Source organism: Sebastes umbrosus, chromosome 12, assembly GCF_015220745.1.
Source record: "Sebastes umbrosus isolate fSebUmb1 chromosome 12, fSebUmb1.pri, whole genome shotgun sequence".
In the NCBI taxonomy this organism is placed as follows: Eukaryota; Metazoa; Chordata; class Actinopteri; order Perciformes; family Sebastidae; genus Sebastes; species Sebastes umbrosus.
In genome coordinates, this window is record NC_051280.1 from 33,917,304 (window position 1) to 33,939,040 (window position 21,737).

Below are 21,737 nucleotides of genomic sequence, written 5' to 3' on the forward strand. Positions count from 1 at the left end.
TAAAGTGGAACAGAGTGTGACTCCCTCTAGTGGACGTTGTGGAGTATTGTGTTGTCTTTGCTCCAAAGGTTTTTGTACAGAGTTTTGGTGTTTCCTGTCACTGTGGGCTTCACAGCACAGTAGTACACAGCAGAGTGTGACACTGCAGCAGAGGAGATGATCAGATGGATTTGTTTCTGATCCACTTAAGTCTTCAGTCCAGAGATTTTAAAAGTTCCTACTCTTCCTAAAGAAGAGTGTGAGATGATGAACTCTGGTGGTTTTCCTGGATATTGTCGATACCAGAAGAAATAATCATTACCAGTTGGTTTTTCAGAGTATGTGTAGGACAGAGTAACAGTGCTGTCTTCTAAACTGGACTCTTCATTCTTGACTGGAGTGAGTTCTTCACAGCTGACACCTGAAGGAAGAGACAACTCTGTTATTTATTATGTTACAGAACTCTCAAGAAATGAATCCCATTTATGAAACATTGGAGTTCAAGTTGTTTTTAAAACAGCAGAATCTAGCGTACCTGTTAGAATAGTGACAAACAGTAGAGAAAGTCCATAACAGTCCAATGAGAGCATGTTGAATGAAGGTAATGTTGATGGTTTGTGTGTTGAACTCTGCTGAATATAGAAGTTCCTCTCTCTTCTATAGTTCAGTAACATCTTAGCTCCTCCCTGAATCTCTCCGTCTTCTCTTAGATCTGGATTTGACCTTCTCTCAGTTCCACTTCCTCCTGGTTAACAGACTGGTAGCAGCATTTTGGACCAGCTGGAGGAGCTCATTGGTCACATATTAATATAATAATAAATGTAAATTGAGTGGTCCTAGGATTGAACCCTGTGGTACACCACAAGAAATCTTACAAAGAGTCTGTGATGATGACCAGTTTATGGAGATACTTGATTCACATTGTGTGATTGGTCAATAGCGGAGTTCAATATAACAGTTAATATATTGACTCACTGTTAGATACGATCACCATGTGTTTCTGATATTGAATATTTTATTCCAATATAATGTTGCAAATTGTAAGCACTTTCATTGATCGATCACTGGTAACATTAACGATCAATCGATTAAATGTAACTATAAAAACATACAAATTGTGCATCGACCAAACAATACCAAATGTGTTATTTTTCCTCAATCAAAGCTTTATCTCCACAGCAACATATTACATATTGTCTGACAGCATTGTATAGTCTCTGAAATATAAAGATGTAGAGGCCCAGACATATTGAACACACTGAATAATATTCAATATTAGATTACATGAGGAGTGTGCTCATTTAAATAATATCCGCTAACATATATCCTAGTTTAATAAGAAAGACGCTCAGAAACAACTAAATGTAACGCTGCAACAAGAAGCTAACAAACTTCTCCGACTGTCAGTGTTGTGAATTCTGCCTGTTCTTCTTGTTCTTGGTGCTGTTAGATCGCTGCTAGCCCGCCCCGTTAATAAAGGTGTATGAGGGACAGTAAACTGGCTTTGAAAGGCTAAACGCCAACAAATATACACTGAAGCAGAATGTTTGGTTAGATAAAAACATGGTGTGAATTTTTAGAAATGATTACATCCATCTTTTTGACTTTTGGTCTGAGGATTGAGACAATTACAGAGAATGAGCGTAGCAACAGAGAGACAGAAGGACTACTGCAGGCAATGTTTCTGTAAGTTATTAATAATAATTCAGATGTGAACGTTGTGAATGAAGCTTGGACCTGAACAGTTCTGGTAAACATCCTGTCGGATGGTATGATGTTGCATGTATGCAGACGTTCTGGTCTGCCAGCTTTGACTTTCCACCAGTCTGTCGACTTTGTATCCAAGGATGAACAATGTCCTGTAAAAAGTTGTCAACCTCCGTGTCCACGCAGCCAGCCAGAGCCACGGCGGAGGCCCGACTCACGGCCACCGTTGACCGAGCATCTCTGTCGGGTTCATCGCTTTCAGCCTGTGGGTTCGCCGTGGCCACCTCCACCACCTCTCCTAGCGCCCTGTGGTGGTGAATGAGAGTCATTGAAACATGCTTAAATAATCCTCCATCCTACTGATATCTAGAATGTAACTACACCTTGTTCATATTTCACATCTTTATGTGATAGATCCATTACATTTCACCCGTTTGATCGAGTTCTTAACGACCGATTAATGGATCGTCCATTTATCGATATCATCCCTACTCCGATATGATGGTGGCATTTTTTAAATAGTTTCACATTTAGTCAGTTATGAATATATCAGAGAGCTCCTCACTAAATTACTGACCTCCAGAGTTTCATCTGAGCTCTATTAGATATCAGAGGATCAGCTGTTCTACTCAGCTATGATGAGCTATTGTTCATATAAATAATATCCCACAACAGCTCATTATCACCAGTTACTGTTGAATAAAACAATGTAGACTGGATCATCATCTCCTGTTGAAGTGGAACAGAGTGTGACTCCCTCTAGTGGACGTTGTGGAGTATTGTGTTGTCTTTGCTCCAAAGGTTTTTATACAGAGTTTTGGTGTTTCCTGTCACTGTGGGCTGCAGAGCACAGTAGTACACAGCAGAGTCTGACAGCTGAAGCTTCTGGATGCTCAGAGGAACTGATTTCTTGTTGATTCTAGCATCAAATCTTTCTTTCTGGAACTCTGGAGCTTTATCTACGTTGTTTGAGAAACTTTTCAGCATGTACTTTGGGTAATCCTGAACTTCTTGTTTGTACCAGAACAAAGTAGGATTTGTGTAACTGGTCTCAAATGTACAGTCCAGTGTGAGTGTCTGTCCTTCAGTAGCAATGACATCTCCTGTTGTCTGATTCACTCTGTCTTCTCCTTTACACTCTGGGGAAGAAGAGAACATGCAGAGGAAGAGATGAATGAATAAAGATGATTGATTAAAGGAGAACAATCAGTAGGTTTAAAGAGTTACCTAGCCACAGAGTCACAATCAGAGACATTTAGAATAGTCCGGATTTTCACTGACTGCTGTCTGATGTCACATTAAACCATAGAAGGAGTTCTTTAGAAGCTACTATATAGCAACAGAAATGATGTGCTGTTGCTTCTCTGTATAATGAACATTAAAAGCACTCACAGCTCAGTTACTAGTGAAAAGTGTTGAGAGAGGAAACATGGAGTTGTTTGTATCTTACCAAAGAAAAGAGCAGCAAGAATAATCCACAGCCAATGTTCCATCTCTACAACAAGGTTTAAATCAACAGGAGAAACTAGCTGATGTTCAACATTCAGTCTGACAATTGTTCTCTTCACAGCAGCACTTGTGATTGACTGAATGGTTGAACACAGTGCACGAGTAGTGCACCTCCTACTGGATAATGTGGCCCTCTAGTGGAGGTCAAAAGTTGTTGTTTTGTCTTGTTTAAGTTTTAAAAGCATCATCTGGGTTAGTCGGCTCAACAGAAATGTATAATTGTGGTTCGTCTGCGTAGAGCTTGATGATGATGTAACCTAATGAAAGCATATATCAGGAAAACAGCCGGGGACCAAGACAGCTTCCTTGTGCAATACCAAACGGCTTCACAGATCCATATGTGCATCTAGTAATACAGACGTGGACAAAATCGTTGGTACCCTCCCGTTAAAGAAAGAAAAAACAACAATGGTCACTGAAATAACTTGAAACTGACAAAAGTAATAATAAATAAAAATGTACTGAAAATTAAATAATGAAAATCAGACATTGCTTTTGAATTGTGGTTCAACAGAATCATTTTAAAAAACAAACTAATGAAACTGTCCTGGACAAAAATGATGGTACCCTTAACTTAATATTTTGTTGCACAACTTTTTGAGGCAATCACTGCAATCAAGTGATTTCTGTAACTCTCAATGAGACTTCTGCACCTGTCCACAGGTATTTTTGCCCACTCCTCGTGAGCAAACTGCTCCAGCTGTCTCGGGTTTGAAGGGTGCCTTCTCCGAATGCATGTTTCAGCTCCTTCCACAGATGTTCAATAGGATTTAGATCCGGGCTCATAGAAGGCCACTTCAGAATAGTCCAATGTTTTGTTCTTAGCCATTCTTGGGTGTTTTTAGCTGTGTTCTGGGTCATTATCCTGTTTGAGGACCCATGACCTGCAACTGAGACCAAGCTTTCTGACACTGGGCAGCACATTTCGCTCCAGAATGCCTTGATAGTCTTCAGATTTCATTGTACCCTGCACAGATTCAAGACACCCTGTGCCAGATGCAGCAAAGCAGCCCCATAACATAACCGAGCCTCCTCCATGTTTCACATTAGGTACAGTGTTCTTTTCTTTGTATGCTTCATTTTTGCGTCTGTGAACATAGAGCTGATGTGACTTGCCAAAAAGCTCCAGTTTTGTCTCATCTGTCCAAAGGACATTCTCCCAGAAGCTTTGTGGCTTGTCAATATGCATTTTGGCAAATTCCAGTCTCGCTTTTTTATGATTTGGTGTCCTCCTTGGTCATCTTCCATTAAGTCCACTATGGCTCAAACAGCGACGGATGGTGCGATCTGACACTGACGTACCTTGACCTTGGAGTTCACCTCTAATCTCTTTGGAAGTTGTCCTGGGCTCTTTGGTTACCATTCGTTTTATCCGTCTCTTCGATTTGTCATCAATTTTCCTCTTGCGGCCACGTCCAGGGAGGTTGGCTACAGTCCCATGGACCTTAAACTTCTGAATAATATGTGCAGCTGTAGTCACAGGAACATCAGGCTGCTTGGAGATGGTCTTATAGCCTTTACCTTTAACATGAAGGTCTATAATGTTCTTTCTAATCTCCTGAGACAACTCTCTCCTTAGCTTTCTGTGGTCCATGTTCAGTGTGGTACACACCATGATGCCAAACAGCACAGTGACTACTTTTCACCCTTTAAATAGGCAGACTGACTGATTACAAGTTTGAAGATACCTGTGATGCTATTTACAGGACACACCTTAGTTTAACATGTCCCTATGGTCACATTATTTTACATCTTTTCTAGGGGTACCATCATTTTTGTCCAGGTCAATTTCATTAGTTTGTTTTTTAAAATGATTCTGTTGAACCACAATTCAAAAACAATATCTGATTTTCATTAGTTCATTTTCAGTTTATTTTTATATTTATTATTATTTTTGTCAGTTTCAAGTTATTTCAGTGACCATTGTGGGTTTTTCTTTCTTTAACGGAAGGGTACCAACAATTTTGTCCACGTCTGTATGTCCTCTGGATCAAACTGCCATGTTGTGTGAACCAGTTTGAGCTTTCAGGGTAAAACAGCAGAGAAAGAACAGCTTTAGTGGATGATGATGATGTTGGTTGAGTTGTTGGAGCATTTGTTGTGTTATTGTCTTAAAGTGGAACAGAGTGTGACTCCCTCTAGTGGACGTTGTGGAGTATTATGTTGTCTTTGTTCCAAAGGTTTTTGTACAGAGTTTTGGTGTTCCCTGTCACTGTGGGCTTCACAGCACAGTAGTACACAGCAGAGTCTGACACTGCAGCAGAGGAGATGATCATACGGATTTGGTTCTGATCCACTTTAATCTTCAGTTCAGGGATTGGATGATTTGTTATTGTTCCTGATCCTAAATGGGAGATGATGAACTCTGGACCAATGTGTGGTTAATCCAGCAGGTTCAATGAGATGTTGATCTCTTTTATAACACTCACCTATAAAGGTAAAGAAGAGTAAAAAGAGGTAAAGCAATATGTCTTTGGAGTTGTTAAAGCCAAACAGACAGCAGATGAGCGATGTTGTTCCACTGCAGTAGAATGAAAGAACTAAACAGCCTCTCTGCTGCACAGCCCTTCTCCTCAACATCAAGCTGACTGGGCTTTTAGTTCCTCAAACATTTCTGCTCTGGAGACACAAAGAATCTCATTGGTTGAGTTAAACCTCAGTGGGTGTGGCCAGAGAACTCTTCCATCAGCGTTCAATCCATTCACATTATTTGGACGTCCAGAAGACGTGTGCTTCTGGGAAACTGATCAACTAGAAACTGTAATGTACTGTCTGAATAATGTCATTTGACCTTAGCTGAAGATTCAAGATTCCTTTATTGACACTACACAGAGTACAGCGAAATTTGAAGCAGTCCTGATGGTGCAATCACACATAATATACAGTATAAAAGATAAGATAAAATCTTTGTCCAATACAAGCTTAACCTAATCTACTTAATGTAACTAGAAATGTTGACCTATGATACAATACAGACAATACAATTACAATATGGTCAAGGCAGTGAGTTATTGCACAGTAATAAGAGGACATATTGCACATGTATCAGTAGTTGATAAATTACAAGAAATAATGTATCTGAATATAAAGTGCGATAGGATGAAAACATGTAATAAGCTGAGTAAGGGTTCTGTTTTCTGACAAGAATCTGACAGTGTTTAAATCAGTTCCATTCCGTTCAGTTCTATGTGAGTGTCTGGCAGTTTTCAGCTCACGTATGACGCTGGGGTAGAAGCTGTTCTTGAGTCTATTAGTCCGTGATGTGATGGACCTGAACCGTCTACCACAGGGCAGAAGTTCCAACAGCTGATGTCCAGGGTGGGAAGGGTCCTTCAGGATGCCGGCTGCTCTGCAGAGGCAGCGGGCGGTGTAAAGTTCCTCAAGAGAGGGCAGTACTTATACAAAAAAAAAAATTGACCCAAAAAAAAAATACAAAAAAAATATTTGACCAAATGATAAAATCCGAAAAATATACAAGACACAGAGAAATTCAATAAAAAATAATTCACCAAAAATAAAAAAAATTCTTGTTCAAAAAGAAATTACTTGAAACAAAAAAATACTGGAGAGAAGGACTCTCTGTCCAGTCTGGTTTTGTTTCTTTCTGAACTCATGAGGGGAAACAATCTAGACTCAGATATATTTTTGCTTAAACTCATATATATTGTTGCTTAAACTCAGATATGTTTTGCTTACACTCAGATATATTGTTGCTTAAACTCAGATATATTGTTGCTTGCGCTCAGATATATTGTTGCTTAAACTCAGATATATTGTTGCTTGCACTCAGATGTATTGTTGCTTACACACAGATACATTGTTGCTTAAAATCAGATATATTGTTGTTTAAACTCAAATATATTGTCGTTTGCACTCAGATATATTGTTGCTTGCACTCAGAGATATTGTTGCTTGTGCTCAGATATATTGTTGCTTGCACTCAGATATATTGTTCCTTACGCTCAGATATATTGTTGCTTGCACTCAGATATATTGTTCCTTACGCTCAGATATATTGTTGCTTGCACTAGGGACGCCACGGTACCAAAAATCTAGTAGTTGATACCAATACCAGTGGATTTCCACGATTCTCGATACCAAATTCGATACCATGGTAAAAACAAAACAAAACAACAATAAATCCCATGTAATTCAACACGTACTCTTTTATTAAAGACATTTGAACATTACAAAAAATAGTGGCATGTAGCCTTTAAGTAATAAATAAAAAGAATTGACCCAATTAGTTCATTTTAGCGTATCAGTGGCATGTTATCAAATGATAGTCAGACGACGGACACTACATACTGACCGTGAACGCATCTGTTCTGTAGTAGGAGCAGGAGGCAGAGGATTTATTGTCGAAGTGAAAATCAAACGTACCTATTTGGCAATATTTCACATTTAATCCCAATGCTATAAGGGAACCAGAACGTTAATGAGGTAATCGGTGCGATGCAGATAGCGCCGTCACAGCCAGTGTGAACGGAGCAGCGGCGCCAGGTAGAGTCCCGCACCAAAAGCGTTACTGGAGAGGCCAGGGCCACCGTCACCTGACGGTACAGATCAGAGTCAGCGCTCTGCACATGTTGACCGTAATCTTTCTTGTAAAATGTCCGGTGTAATCGGTAACACCGGTGTGGTCACAAATTTATTAACCAGTGGGAACATTTTCCTCACTGTCACATCCCTACCAATGACCATTACAGGCATCCTACAGTACCTTTGGTACTGTAGAAAAAGAGTACTTTTTTAGAATTTTGGCATCGACTTGGTACCGAAGTATGGGTTCTCGTGACATCCCTAGTTTGCAATCACATGTGTTGTTACTTGCACTCAGATATATTGTTGCTTGCACTCAGATATATTTTTCGCTTAAACTCAGAGATATTGTTGCTTGCACTCAGATATATTGTTGCTTAAACTCAAACATATTGTTGCTTGCTCTCAGATATATTGTTGCTTACGCTCAAATATATTGTTGCTTGCTCTCAGATATATTGTTGCTTGCACTCAAATATATTGTTGGTTGCACTCAGTATATTGTCGCTTAAACTAAGATATATTGTTGCTTGCACTCAGATATATTGTTGCTTGCACTCAGATATTTTATCGCTCAAATTCAGATATATTGTTGCTTGCACTCAGATATATTATTTCTTGCACTGAGATATATTGTTGCTTGTACTCAGATATATTGTTGCTTACAGTACACTCAGATATATTGTTGCTTGCACTCAGATATATTGTTGAGCAATTATTAGTGATGAAGTGATGACGTCCAGATTTGTGTCTTTGAAACGTTAAATTGTGATCTGATATTTCAGGTTTTATTGTCAGAAACATCCGTACCTACGAGAGTTGAACAGAGCAGAATAGCTCCCAGTTTTTCCATGTTGACGGAGGTGAAATGTTGTAACTGAATGTTCAGTATGAAAAAGTTTAGTGAGTTGTGTTTGGTCTGATGTTCACAGCTGGAATCAAACAGTTCTCTGTCATGAAGCCACCTGTGCAGTCAGGAGGAGACTCATATTCAGATAAGTTTCATCTCTAAAGGTCTTCATCACAACTGACTCATGAGGGGAAACAATCTAGACTGGATCATCAGCTCCTGTTGAAGTGGAACAGAGTGTGACTCCCTCTAGTGGACGTTGTGGAGTATTATGTTGTCTTTGCTTCAAAGGTTTTTGTACAGAGTTTTGGTGTTTCCTGTCACTGTGGGCTGCAGAGCACAGTAGTACACAGCAGAGTCTGACAGCTGAAGCTTCTGGATCCTCAGAGGAACTGATTTATTGTTGATTCTAGCATCAAATCTGTCTTTCTGGAACTCTGGAGCTTTATCTACGTTGTTTGAGAAACTTTTCAGCATGTACTTTGGGGAATCCTGAACTTCCTGTTTGTACCACAACAAAGTGGGACTGTAACTAGTCTCAAATGTACAGTCCAGTGTGAGTGTGTGTCCTTCAGTAGCGATGACATCTCTTCTTGTCTGGGTAACACTGTCTTCTCCTTTACACTCTGGGGAAGAAGAGAACATGCAGAGGAAGAGATGAATGAATAAAGATGATTGATTAAAGGAGAACAATCAGTAGGTTTAAAGAGTTACCTAGCCACAGAGTCACAATCAGAGACATTTAGAATAGTCTGGATTTTCACTGACTGCTGTCTGATGTCACATTAAACCATAGAAGGAGTTCTTTAGAAGCTACTAGATAGCAACAGAAATGATGTGTTGTTGCTTCTCTGTATAATGAACATTAAAAGCACTCACAGCTCAGTTACTAGTGAAAAGTGTTGAGAGAGGAAACATGGAGTTGTTTGTATCTTACCAAAGAAAAGAGCAGCAAGAATAATCCACAGCCAATGTTCCATCTCTACAACAAGGTTTAAATCAACAGGAGAAACTAGCTGATGTTCAACATTCAGTCTGACAATTGTTCTCTTCACAGCAGCACTTGTGATTGACTGAATGGTTGCACGAGTAGTGCACCTCCTACTGGATAATGTGGCCCTATAGTGGACGTTGTGGAGTATTGTGTTGTCTTTGCTCCAAAGGTTTTTGTACAGAGTTTAGGTGTTTCCTGTCACTGTGGGCCTCACAGCACAGTAGTACACAGCAGAGTGTGACACTGCAGCAGAGGAGATCTGGAGATCCACACCATCCTTTTCTTCAGACAGTTTAGTGAAGAACTTAGTGTCTGATTTCAAAGATTCTGCTGGTCTTGTAACATTAAGACCTGAGATTGTGATGATGAACTCTGGTGGTTTTCCTGAACATTGTCGATACCAGAAGAAATAATCACCAGGAATTATAGTCTTAGAGTATGTGTAGGACAGAGTCACAGTGCTGTCTTCTAAACTGGACTCTTCATTCTTGACTGGAGTGAGTTCTTCACAGCTGACACCTGAAGGAAGAGACAACTCTGTTATTTATTATGTTACAGAACTCTGAAGAAATTAATCCCATTTATGAAACATTGGAGTTCAATCCATCCATCCATCTGCAACCGCTTATCCCGTTAGGGGTCGCGGGGGGGGCTGGAGCCGATCCCAGCCGACATTGGGCGAAGGCGGGGTACACCCTGGACAGGTCGCCAGTCCATCACAGGGCTGACACATAGAGACAGACAACCATTCACACTCACATTCACACGTACGGGCAATTTAGAGTCAACAATTAACCTAACCTGCATGTCTTTGGACTGTGGGAGGAAACCGGAGTACCCGGAGAAAACCCACGCTAACACGGGGAGAACATGCAAACTCCACACAGAAGGGCCCCAAGCCAGATTTGAACCTGCAACCCTCTAGCTGTGAGGCGCCAGTGTTAACCACTGCACCACCGTGCAGCCCACATTGGAGTTCAAGTTGTTTTTAAAACAGCAGAATCTAGCGTACCTGTTAGAATAGTGACAAACAGTAGAGAAAGTCCATAACAGTCCAATGAGAGCATGTTGAATGAAGGTAATGTTGATGGTTTGTGTATTGAACTCTGCTGAATATAGAAGTTCCTCTCTCTTCTATAGTTCAGTAACATCTTAGCTCCTCCCTGAATCTCTCCGTCTCCTCTTAGATCTGGATTTGACCTTCTCTCAGTTCCACTTCCTCCTGGTTAACAGACTGGTAGCAACATTTTTGACCAGCTGGAGGAGAGAACTTCTTCTTTTTCTGGTGTTTATAACAGGAGTTACAGAACGGTAGCTGTGATGATTTAAAGGATGGATCACCTCCTAAAGTAGAGACAACATTATGTTAAGTCAGCTGATGATGAAAGGAAAGCTCAGCGTCAAATATTATCCCAGACTGATTTTGGTCATGTTTGAGCACATGGTTATGTGCAAACCCAGAGTCACGTTCATGCTCGATATATTGTCGCTTGCACTCAGATATATTGTTGCTTTCACTCAGATATATTGTTGCCTAAACTCAGATATATTGTTGCTTGCACTTAGATATATTGTTGCTTAAACTCAGATATATTGTTGCTTGCACTTAGATATATTGTTGCTTAAACTCATATTGTTGCTTAATTTCAGATATATTGTTCCATGCACTCATATATATTGTTGCTTATACTTAGATATATTGTTGCTTAAACTCATATTGTTGCTTAATTTCTGATATATTGTTGCTTAAACTCATATTGTTGCTTAATTTCAGATATATTGTTGCTTGCACTCAGATATATTGTTGCTTGCACTCAGATACAGTATATTTTCTCTTGCACTCATATATATTGTTGCTTATTCTTAGATATAGTGTTGCTTGCGCTCAGATATATTGTTGCTTACACTCAGATATATTGTTGCTTGTACTCAAATATATTGTTGCTTGCACTCAGATATATTGTTGCTTGTACAAAGATATATTGTTGCTTGCAGTGATATATTGTTGCTCGCACTCATATATTGTTGCTTACACTCAGATATATTGTTGCCTACACTCAGATATATTTCCGTTTGCACACAGATATATTGTTGCTTGCACTCAGATGTATTGTTGCTTCCAGTCAGATATATTGTTGCTTCCACTCAGATGTATTGTTGCTTGTACTCAGATATATATTGTTGCTTGCACTCATATATTGTTGCTTACACTCAGATATATTGTTGCCTACACTCAGATATATTGTCGTTTGCACTCAGATATATTGTTGCTCACACTCAGATATAGGGATGTCACGAGAACCGATACTTTGGTATCAACTTGGTACCAAAATTCAAAAAATGTGACGGTACTCGTTTTCTTCAGTACCGAAGGTACCGAACGATGCCTGCAATGGTCATTTGGTACCGGAGCAGAGGTACTGGAGATGCGATTCTTCAGGATCTAATGGGGGCAGTATACGCTTACAAGTGTTCTCATCTGCCGTGAAATGAAGGAAGAAGAAGAACGCCGTAACAGCACGGAAAAAAACAACAACACGAGACGTGAAAGATGGCAGCTGCTGCAGCGCTACCTCCACCTCAACTCGCTGAGAAAACAAATAGCAAGAGTCGGGTATGGAAGTACTTTGCGTTCAAGGCGGATTTACAAGGAGCACTAATAGATTCACAAAAAACAGTATGCGGTGCAGTAACGGTGCCGTCATACGTTTCTTTCCAAAGAAGGAAATACTTCCAATTTAGCAAAGCAACTCAAAGACAGACATCCAGACAATATTGTTTGTTTTAAATATTTGAAGGCGACATGCCACTGTTCTGTTTTGCAATGTTAATAGATGTTTCTTTTTATTTATTACTTAAAGGCTACATGCCTCTGTTTTTTGTAATGTTCAAATGTTTTAATAAAGGAGTGCATGTTGAATTACATGGGATTTATTGTTTTTTTTCTTTTTTTTACCATGGTATCGATTGGTTTCGAGGATCGTGTAAATTCACTGGTATTGGTATCGATTACTAGATTTCTGGTACCGTGACATCCCTACTCAGATATATTGTTGCTTCCAGTCAGATATATTGTTGCTTCCAGTCAGATATATTGTTGCTTGCACTCAGATATATTATTGCTTCCACTCAGATATATTGTTGCTTCAAGTCAGATATATTGTCGTTTGCACTCAGATATATTGTTGCTTCCACTCAGATATATTGTTGCTTCCAGTCAGATATATTGTTCCTTGCACATATATCTGCCCACATTAAGCCATATCTACCTCGCTGTGGCTATTTAGTCTTTTAGTTCCCTTCCAAGCTTAAACTTAAACTTAAGGTGAGCTGTTAAGGTGGACCACCTATTCTCATTTTTTGGCAAGCTGCTGCTGAGTCAGTGCTACACCTAGTGGGAAAATTAAATTTTAATACCGGTCCGGTCCGGTGTTGTGGCTTAATATCAAGCCGGTTTGTAAATGTTTCCAGCGGCCCAGCTCTAGTAGGTCCCTGATGTGGATTTGCTGCTCATGTGGATCCCCCCCCAGTGTTTCATTAGCAGCTGTAACCACAGTGACTCTGATCAGAATCCATCTGATATGAAGCTGTGGTTTGAATACCACTTCCCTCGTCTCTGAAGAGTAGTCCCATATCTGTGTTGAGCTTTTTGTACAGCCTCTTCTCCACTTTGTATCACTGTGTTTCTAGAGCACAGTAGTAGAGAGCTGTGTCTGCCAGGGTTAGTCTGCTAATGGTCACTTCAGTTGAGTTGAACCCTGTTTTACATTGATATCGCTCATCAGGAATATGACCATTTGTGTTACTTCTTGCTCCTTTCCAGAGTATAAACTGAGGAGCCTGAAGGTCACCATGATGTCTGTACCAAAAAAGGTAAACGTAGTTTGAAGTTGTCTCATAGTCACATCTGAGTGAGACAGATTCTCCTTCTCTTTTACTGAGCTCATCTTTTACAGGAGAGATTTGGTCTCCAGCTATTAGTCCTGGAAAAAGTAGAGAAAATGAAGCCATTAGACTGACTGATTGTTGATGAGGCTGAGAGGAGAAGACAACTGGACAGTGTTACTCTGTGGACACAAACACTCCACTTTCTATCAACCTGGAGAAAAGAATCACAACATGGAGTTGTTTGTATCTTACCAAAGAAAAGAGCAGCAAGAATAATCCACAGCCAATGTTCCATGTCTACAACAAGGTTTAAATCAACAGGAGAAACTAGCTGATGTTCAACATTCAGTCTGACAATTGTTCTCTTCACAGCAGCACTTGTGATTGACTGAATGGTTGAACACAGTGCACGAGTAGTGCACCTCCTACTGGATAATGTGGCCCTCTAGTGGACGTTGTGGAGTATTGTGTTGTCTTTGCTCCAAAGGTTTTTGTACAGAGTTTTGGTGTTTCCTGTCACTGTGGGCTGCAGAGCACAGTAGTACACAGCAGAGTCTGACACTGCAGCAGAGGAGATGTTCAGATGGATTTGCTTCTGGTTCTGATCCACTTTAATCTTCAGTCTAGAGATTGGATGATTCAATATTCCTCCAGTTCCTGAATGGGAGATGATGAACTCTGGTGGTTTTCCTGGATATTGTCGATACCAGAAGAAATAATCACCACCAGTTGGTTGTTTAGAGTATGTGTAGGACAGAGTCACAGTGCTGTCTTCTAAACTGGACTCTTCATTCTTGACTGGAGTGAGTTCTTCACAGCTGACACCTGAAGGAAGAGACAACTCTGTTATTTATTATGTTACAGAACTCTCAAGAAATGAATCCCATTTATGAAACAATGGAGTTCAAGTTGTTTTTAAAACAGCAGAATCTAGCGTACCTGTTAGAATAGTGACAAACAGTAGAGAAAGTCCATAACAGTCCAATGAGAGCATGTTGAATGAAGGTAATGTTGATGGTTTGTGTATTGAACTCTGCTGAATATAGAAGTTCCTCTCTCTTCTATAGTTCAGTAACATCTTAGCTCCTCCCTGAATCTCTCCGTCTCCTCTTAGATCTGGATTTGACCTTCTCTCAGTTCCACTTCCTCCTGGTTAACAGACTGGTAGCAGTATTTTGGACCAGCTGGAGGAGCTCATTGGTCACATATTAATATAATAATAAATGTAAATTGAGTGGTCCTAGGATTGAACCCTGTGGTACACCACAAGAAATCTTACAAAGAGTCTGTGATGACGACCAGTTTATGGAGATACTTGATTCACATTGTGTGATTGGTCAATAGCGGAGTTCAATATAACAGTTAATATATTGACTCACTGTTAGATACGATCACCATGTGTTTCTGATATTGAATATTTTATTCTAATATAATGTTGCAAATTGTAAGCACTTTCATTGATCGATCACTGGTAACATTAACGATCAATCAATTAAATGTAACTATAAAAATATACAAATTGTGCGTCGACCAAACAATACCAAATGTGTTATTTTTCCTCAATCAAAGCTTTATTTCCACAGCAACATATTACATATTGTCTGACAGCATTGTATAGTCTCTGAAATATAAAGATGTAGAAGCCTAGACATATTGAACACACTGAATAATATTCAATATTAGATTACATGAGGAGTGTGCTCATTAAAATAATATCCGCTAACATATATCCTAGATTATTAAGAAAGACGCTCAGAAACAACTAAATGTAACGCTGCAACAAGAAGCTAACAATCTTCTCCGACTGTCAGTGTTGTGATTTCTGTCTGTTCTTCTTGTTCTTGTTGCTGTTAGATCGCTGCTAGACCGCCCCGTTAATAAAGGTGTATGAGGGACAGTAAACTGGCTTTGAAAGGCTAAACGCCAACAAATATACACTGAAGCAGAATGTTTGGTTAGATAAAAACATGGTGTGAATTTTTAGAAATGATTACATCCATCTTTTTGACTTTTGGTCTGAGGATTGAGACAATTACAGAGAATGAGCGTAGCGACAGAGAGAGACAGAAGGACTACTGCACGCAATGTTTCTGTAAGTTATTAATAATAATTCAGATGTGAACGTTGTGAATGAAGTTTGGACCTGTACAGTTCTGGTAAACATCCTGTCGGATGGTATGATGTTGCATGTATGCAGACGTTCTGGTCTGCCAGCTTTGACTTTCCACCAGTCTGTCGACTTTGTATCCAAGGATGAACAATGTCACATAAAAAGTTGTCAACCTCCGTGTCCACGCAGCCAGCCTGAGCCACGGCGGAGGCCCGACTCACGGCCGCAGTTCCCAACGCCGTTGACCGAGCATCTCTGTCGGGTTCATCGCCTTCAGCCTGTGGGTTCGCCGTGGCCACCTCCACCACCTCTCCCAGCGCCCTCTGGTGGTGAATGAGAGTCATTAAAACATGCTTTAATAATCTTCCATCCTACTGATATCTAGAATGTAACTACACCTTGTTCATATTTCACATCTTTATTTGATAGATCCATTACATTTCACCCGTTTGATCGACTTCTTAACGACCGATTAATGGATCGTCCATTAATCGATATCATCCCTACTCCGATATGATGGTGGCATTTTTTAAATAGTTTCACATTTAGTCAGTTATGAATATATCAGAGAGTTCCTCACTAAATTACTGACCTCCAGAGTTTAATCTGAGCTCTATTAGATATCAGAGGATCAGCTTTTCTACTCAGTTATGATGAGCTATTGTTCATATAAATAATATCCCACAACAGCTCATTATCACCAGTTACTGTTGAATAAAACAATGTAGACTGGATCATCAGCTCCTGTTGAAGTGGAACAGAGTGTGACTCCCTCTAGTGGACGTTGTGGAGTATTGTGTTGTCTTTGCTCCAAAGGTTTTTGTACAGAGTTTTGGTGTTTCCTGTCACTGTGGGCTGCAGAGCACAGTAGTACACAGCAGAGTCTGACAGCTGAAGCTTCTGGATCCTCAGAGGAACTGATGTCTTGTTGATTCTAGCATCAAATCTTTCTTTCTGGAACTCTGGAGCTTTATCTACGTTGTTTGAGAAACTTTTCAGCATGTACTTTGGGGAATCCTGAACTTCCTGTTTGTACCAGAACAAAGTAGGACTTGGGTCACTTGTCTCAAATGTACATTCCAGTGTGAGTGTGTGTCCTTCAGTAGCGATGACATCTCCTGTTGTCTGGGTAACTCTGTCTTCTCCTTTACACTCTGGGGAAGAAGAGAACATGCAGAGGAAGAGATGAATGAATAAAGATGATTGATTAAAGGAGAACAATCAGTAGGTTTAAAGAGTTACCTAGCCACAGAGTCACAATCAGAGACATTTAGAATAGTCTGGATTTTCACTGACTGCTGTCTGATGTCACATTAAACCATAGAAGGAGTTCTTTAGAAGCTACTAGATAGCAACAGAAATGATGTGTTGTTGCTTCTCTGTATAATGAACATTAAAAGCACTCACAGCTCAGTTACTAGTGAAAAGTGTTGAGAGAGGAAACATGGAGTTGTTTGTATCTTACCAAAGAAAAGAGCAGCAAGAATAATCCACAGCCAATGTTCCATCTCTACAACAAGGTTTAAATCAACAGGAGAAACTAGCTGATGTTCAACATTCAGTCTGACAATTGTTCTCTTCACAGCAGCACTTGTGATTGACTGAATGGTTGAACACAGTGCACGAGTAGTGCACCTCCTACTGGATAATGTGGCCCTCTAGTGGACGTTGTGGAGTATTGTGTTGTCTTTGCTCCAAAGGTTTTTGTACAGAGTTTAGGTGTTTCCTGTCACTGTGGGCTTCACAGCACAGTAGTACACAGCAGAGTCTGACACTGCAGCAGAGGAGATGTTCAGATTGATTTGCTTCTGATCCACTTCAATCTCCATTCCAGGGATTTTAAAAGTTCCTACTTCTCCTGAAGAAGAGTGTGAGACGATGAACTCTGGTGGTTTTCCTGGATATTGTCGATACCAGAAGAAATAATCACTACCAGTTGGTTGTTTAGAGTATGTGTAGGACAGAGTAACAGTGCTGTCTTCTAAACTAGACTCTTCATTCTTGACTGTAGTGAGTTCTTCACAGCTGACACCTGAAGGAAGAGACAACTCTGTTATTTATTATGTTACAGAACTCTGAAGAAATGAATCCCATTTATGAAACATTGGAGTTCAAGTTGTTTTTAAAACAGCAGAATCTAGCGTACCTGTTAGAATAGTGACAAACAGTAGAGAAAGTCCATAACAGTCCAATGAGAGCATGTTGAATGAAGGTAATGTTGATGGTTTGTGTATTGAACTCTGCTGAATATAGAAGTTCCTCTCTCTTCTATAGTTCAGTAACATCTTAGCTCCTCCCTGAATCTCTCCGTCTCCTCTTAGATCTGGATTTGACCTTCTCTCAGTTCCACTTCCTCCTGGTTAACAGACTGGTAGCAGACGGATAATAAAAGAATAACTAACTAATAGAAAGTTAGGTCAAAACGATGGGTTTTGAGTCTGGATTTAAAGACCTCCACAGATTTAGACTGTCTGATGTCCATAGGGAGGTTATTCCAGAGGAAAGGGGCTCGATAAGAAAAGGCCCTTTGGCCTGCTGACTTCTTTTTAACTCTGTGGACAGACAGGAGCCCTGTATTCTGAGAAAGGAGAGTCCTGATGGGAGTATCAGGTTGAAGTAGATCAGACAGGTAGGAAGGAGCGTGCCCATTTAATATATTCTTGGTCATCAGAAGCACCTTAAAGTCTGATCTGACGTGGATCGGGAGCCAGTGTAATGAAGCCTAAACTGGTGTAATATGGTCCCATTTTCTAGTTTTAGTTTGAAGACTTCTAGTACTAGAACGAGGCAGACCTGATAGCAAAACATTACAATAGTCCAGTCTGGATGATACAAAGGTGTGAATTAGGACCTCTGCATCAGCCATGGATAAAGAAGACCTGATGGTAGAGATGTTGCGTAGGTGAAAGAAGGCGATCTTTGTGATGTCTTTAATGTACTGATCAACAGAAAGAGTTGAATGGAACGTAACACCAAGATTCATAACTGTTGAACTCTGGGATATCACCCAGTTCTCTAAAGATCCTGTTACCTGATCAAACTGATGTCTATGTGGAATTGTTGCTTGCACTCTGATATATTTTTACTTGCACTCAGATATATTGTTGCTTGCATTCAGATATATTGTTGTTTAAACTCAGAGATCGTGTTGCTTAAACTTAGATATATTGTTGCTTGCACTCAGATATATTGTTGCTTAAACTCAGATATATTGTTCCTTACGCTCAGATATATTTTTACTTAAACTCAGATATATTGTCTCTTGCACTCAGATATAATGTTGCTTAAACTCAGAGATACTGTTTCTTACACTCTGATATATTATTGCTTAAACTCAGAGGTATTGTTGCTTTCACTCAGATATATTGTTGTTTGCACTCAGATATAGTTGCTTGCACTCAGATATATTGTTCCTTACGCTCAGATTTATTGTCGCTTAAACACAGAGATATTGTTGGTTGCACTCAGATATATTGTTGCTTAAACTCAGAGATACTGTTTCTTACACTCTGATATATTATTGCTTAAACTCAGAGGTATTGTTGCTTTCACTCAGATATATTGTTGTTTGCACTCAGATATAGTTGCTTGCACTCAGATATATTGTTCCTTATGCTCAGATTTATTGTCGCTTAAACACAGAGATATTGTTGGTTGCACTCAGATATATTGTTGCTTAAACTCAGATATATTGTTTCTTGCACTCAGAGATATTGTTGGTTGCACTCAGATATCTTATCGCTTAAACTCAGATATGTTGTTGCTTTTACTAAGATATATTGTTCCTTATGCTCAGATTTATTGTCACTTAAACACAGAGATATTGTTGGTTGCACTCAGATATATTGTTGCTTAAACTCAGGGATATTGTTGCTTGCACTCAGATATGTTGTTGCTTGCACTCAGATATATTGTTGAGCAGTTATAGCAGCCAGTTTTTCCATGTTGACGGAGGTGAAATGTTGTAACTGAATGTTCAGTATGAAAGAGTTTAGTGAGTTGTGTTTGGTCTGATGTTCACAGCTAGAATCAAACAGTTCTCTGTCATGAAGCCACCTGTGCAGTCAGGAATAGACTCATATTCAGATAAGTTTCATCTCTAAAGGTCTTCATCACAACTGACTCATGAGGGGAAACAATCTAGACTGGATCATCAGCTCCTGTTGAAGTGGAACAGAGTGTGACTCCCTCTAGTGGACGTTGTGGAGTATTGTGTTGTCTTTGCTCCAAAGGTTTTTGTACAGAGTTTAGGTGTTTCCTGTCACTGTGGGCTGCAGAGCACAGTAGTACACAGCAGAGTGTGACACTTTAGCTGAGATGATCTCCAGATCAACATGTTTCTCTGCTTTGTTAATGTGAGCTGAGAAACCAGAACCAGTTGGATGAATCAATCCTCCCTCGGTGATGTAGAGCAGGAACTCTGGTCTGGATCTCTGGTATTGTCGGTACCACTGGATATTGTTGATATTACCTCCCTCATATTTACAGGTCAGGTTGATGTCTCTGCCCTCTGCAACATGTTCTTCAGTACTTTGTGGATTTATGCTGTCCATGGAACCCTGGGCTGCAAAATGAGTATTATTCATGTCAGTTAGTCTGCAAGAGATTGTGACATCAAGAGACTTTTTCTGTCCTCTCTGATCATTTAGAGATAAAACACCACCAAATGTTTTTTTCTATCCTATAAAGTGTTCCCTTCCTCAGATAAAGCTGTAGTAGTGAAATGTGTGGTTAATCCAGCAGGTTCAATGAGACGTTGATCTCTGTTCTAACACTCACCTATAAAGGTAAAGAAGAGTAAAAAGAGGTAAAGCAACATGTCTTTGGAGTTGTTAAAGCCAAACAGACAGCAGATGAGCGATGTTGTTCTACTGCAGTAGAATGAAAGAACTACCGTAATTTCCGGACTATAAGCCGCGACTTTTGTCACACGCTTTCAACCCTGCGGCTTATGCAATGATGCGGCCAATTTATACATTTTTCTAACGGCCGCCAGGGGCGCTCGAGCAGAAAAGGTAAGAGTGAGACAGGTGGAATATATGTGTCGACCGGGAGGATTTTTTCATAGAAAAAAAGCATTACTCGTTTTGGACAGCATGAGGGCCCATATTACAGATTCTGTGAAAGCAGCCATCAAGAGGACAAACTCCATTCCAGCTGTGATTCCTGGGGGCACAACAAAGTATTTGCAGCCACTTGACATTAGTGTGAATCGTGCATTTAAAGTGGCACTCCGAGTTGAATGGGAGGCTTGGATGACCAGCGGCGAGAAATCGTTTACCAAAACTGGCCGCATGCGAAGAGCAACTTTTGCACAAGTCTGCCAGTGGATCCTGTCAGCGTGGAGCAGTGTGAAAAAATCCACCATCACCAACGGGTTTCGAAAAGCCGGTCTGCTGCGTGACGGAGAGGACAGCACAAGCTCAGGAGTGAATTTGCCTCAGGATGAGAGTGACACTGAAAGCGACAACGAAAGAGAGACTGAGAAAGTGTGTGGCGAAGTATATCTGAGGCTATTCAAATCCGACACTGAGGAGGAAGACTTCCATGGTTTCAGTGCACAGGAGGAAGATGAAGACGGCTAAAAGTCATAAGTGACTTTTATGTTTTTTTAACCAGCCCTGTTAGTGCTGTGTTACTGCCGTGTTGCTGCTGCTGTGCCTTAAGAAAAGTTAAGGTATGTTATTAAAACTTTGAAAACTCTTTCTGTGTACCGTCTTTCTTTGTAAATATCTCATGTTACAATGTGGGCACCTGCGGCTTATAGACAGGTGCGGCTTATGTATGTACAAAATGTTTTTTCCTTTAAAAATGTACTGGGTGAGGCTTATAATCAGGTGCGCTATATAGTCCGGAAATTACGGTAAACAGCCTCTCTGCTGCACAGCCCTTCTCCTTAACATCAAGCTGACTGGGCTTTTAGTTCCTCAAACATTTCTGCTCTGGAGACACAAAGAATCTCATTGGTTGAGTTAAACCTCCTGTTGTCCTTGGGTCAAATTTGACCCATTTTCAAACTTCATTTTATCATAAATATGGATTTCTTTCACGTAATTGCCCCAAAATTACATGGGTGGTTCCCTTCTATAGTCTTTGCAAAAAAAATTAATGACGACTATTTTCGTTGCATTATGGGTAATTTATTCAATTTTGTAACA

The 21,737-nt window shown here is 40.0% G+C and overlaps 1 protein-coding gene and 6 gene segments (V, D, J or C); all 7 read right to left on the bottom strand.

Annotated features, from left to right (window-relative positions):
• LOC119499314 overlaps positions 1-21,737 on the bottom strand; it is an 843,332-nt gene that overhangs the window by 706,200 nt on the left and 115,395 nt on the right. The gene's annotated exons all lie outside the window — the stretch shown is intronic.
• LOC119498514 lies at positions 2,362-3,513 on the bottom strand. The segment is given in 2 exon segments: positions 2,362-2,825; positions 3,137-3,513. Coding segments are annotated over 2 exon segments (423 nt in total).
• On the bottom strand, positions 8,468-9,661 carry LOC119498521. The segment is given in 2 exon segments: positions 8,468-9,213; positions 9,525-9,661. Coding segments are annotated over 2 exon segments (384 nt in total).
• Positions 13,605-14,637, bottom strand: LOC119498492. The segment is given in 2 exon segments: positions 13,605-14,294; positions 14,409-14,637. Coding segments are annotated over 2 exon segments (519 nt in total).
• LOC119498511 lies at positions 16,047-17,272 on the bottom strand. The segment is given in 2 exon segments: positions 16,047-16,733; positions 17,045-17,272. Coding segments are annotated over 2 exon segments (423 nt in total).
• Positions 17,263-17,946, bottom strand: LOC119498503. The segment is given in 2 exon segments: positions 17,263-17,611; positions 17,726-17,946. Coding segments are annotated over 2 exon segments (456 nt in total).
• Positions 19,673-20,442, bottom strand: LOC119498526. The segment is given in 2 exon segments: positions 19,673-20,143; positions 20,359-20,442. Coding segments are annotated over 2 exon segments (357 nt in total).